General features: G+C 43.9%; 1 protein-coding gene across 1 annotated transcript in view; it reads left to right on the plus strand.

The window, feature by feature from the left end:
• The window catches only part of LOC106814090, a 6,022-nt gene that overhangs the window by 2,349 nt on the left and 1,751 nt on the right, over nt 1-1,922 (plus strand). The window contains exons 4-5 of the mRNA XM_014818366.1: nt 798-842; nt 1,725-1,827. Coding sequence (XP_014673852.1) covers nt 798-842; nt 1,725-1,827 — 148 coding nt within the window. The remainder of the gene's footprint in view (nt 1-797; nt 843-1,724; nt 1,828-1,922) is intronic.

Genomic DNA, 1,922 nt, shown 5'->3' on the forward strand with positions numbered 1-1,922 from the left:
CACACACACACACACACACACACACACACACACACACACACACACACACACACACGGGCACCCGCGCACGCACGCATGCACCCGCCAACGAACGCAGGCACACGCGCACGCACACAGGCACCCGCGCACGCACGCACGCAGGCACCCCCGCATGCACGGACGGGAATTCATAGCAAACGCTTGCACTCGCGCCCCGATATATGCATAACTAATGCGTATTAGCGGACAGGAATATATAACTAACGTACACACGTAGCGACCAAGCTAGCTATAACGCACGCACGCACGCACATGCGGGCATGTATGTGTAACGAAACACGCTATTATATCGTACTCATACAAACGGTCAGGGGTGGAACTGACACAGGAACAACGTGCGGTCACGGATCGGATATACAGTTATACAGAGAGAGATACAGTGATACATCGGATATACACGCTCGCTACATTTCACACACCAATACACGCGCACACACGTTAGCAGAAGCACAGACAATAACTTATAATGCTCGTGCGGATACATTCAGACCGACGGAAAGAACATTAATAACGAATCGACACAGCGCTGCAAGTAGCTATCGCAGTTTATTGTAGCGTGCGTTACCATGCCAACCACAAAATGTGACACCTTTACACGGCATTTATGGTGTCGTGTATGGGAGTGGTCGAAGTTGTTTCAAATCTAGCGATATTTTCGCACTATTGTTTTCCTACAAGCATGTGCTAACCAGAACAAAAGTTTATGCGACCGCGTCGCGGAAACAACACTTTGAGACAATCGTTTCTTATATTTCCAGTTGCAGACGGGTCCAACAATAACGACAACGATAGCAAAAACGATGGTAAGTATACGTCACCGTAGACATGGACACCGGCCACTTAACACCGACTTAACATTAGCTCTAACATCAGAATTTTGTTTAATAAAGTTTTCGAGTAAAGTTGGTAGGATTTTTCATTCTCGTAACTTTACGATGTTTCTCTGGGCGAAATAGTTTATGTTAAGACTAATGTTAAGACTATTTTGTTTTTAACAACGGCCGTCTATATCGGCAAATGTATCTATGCGCCACGTAAGCAGACAACAACTTAACAGTTAACATTTCATCTTGATCGATTTGCAGAAACCATCGTAGTAAGGCAACAATAAGGGTATTGGCTGTGTTGCCGCTTTTTGGCGCGTCGTACCAACAAAGATGTTACTTTCGACTCTTTTCGCGCCGAGATTGGCCTTATTTCATTCATTCACGTTATTTTAAGTTGTTTACCAGTGAACAGTGGTGCGTGGTCAAATTCACTTGGTTTTTAAAGATAAATAACTTCGTCTAAAACCCCGAACGCGTCATACGAAAATGGCGGACCCGAGCTCTGACGACAGCGCCCTTATTCTTTACTGAAAACCCTAACTACACTAACTAACTAATTTACTACTACTAATCTCAACAACTAATCTACTACTACACTTACTAACTAATCTACTACTATACTAATCTCAATAATTAATCTACTACTACTAATCTCAACAAATAATCCACTACCACACTAACAAACTAATTCACTACCACACTAACAAACTAATCCACTACCACACTAACAAACTAATCCACTACCACACTAACAAACTAATCCACTACCACACTAACAAACTAATCCACTACCACACTAACAAACTAATCCACTACCACACTAACAAACTAATTGACACGCTATAACTAATCGCACAGGTGGGGGTGGCATCAAAGGTACAACGCTGGCAATCTTACTGAGTCTGACAGGAATCGTCGTCGTCGCTCTGGCAGCTGTCATCGCCTTCAAGCTGTTCTACGTGTGAGTGTTAGGCAAACGTTGAGTCAAACACACACACACACACACACACACACACACACACACACACAACACACACACACACACACACACACACA

Source organism: Priapulus caudatus, unplaced genomic scaffold, assembly GCF_000485595.1.
Source record: "Priapulus caudatus unplaced genomic scaffold, Priapulus_caudatus-5.0.1 Scaffold871, whole genome shotgun sequence".
Taxonomy (NCBI): Eukaryota; Metazoa; Priapulida; class Priapulimorpha; order Priapulimorphida; family Priapulidae; genus Priapulus; species Priapulus caudatus.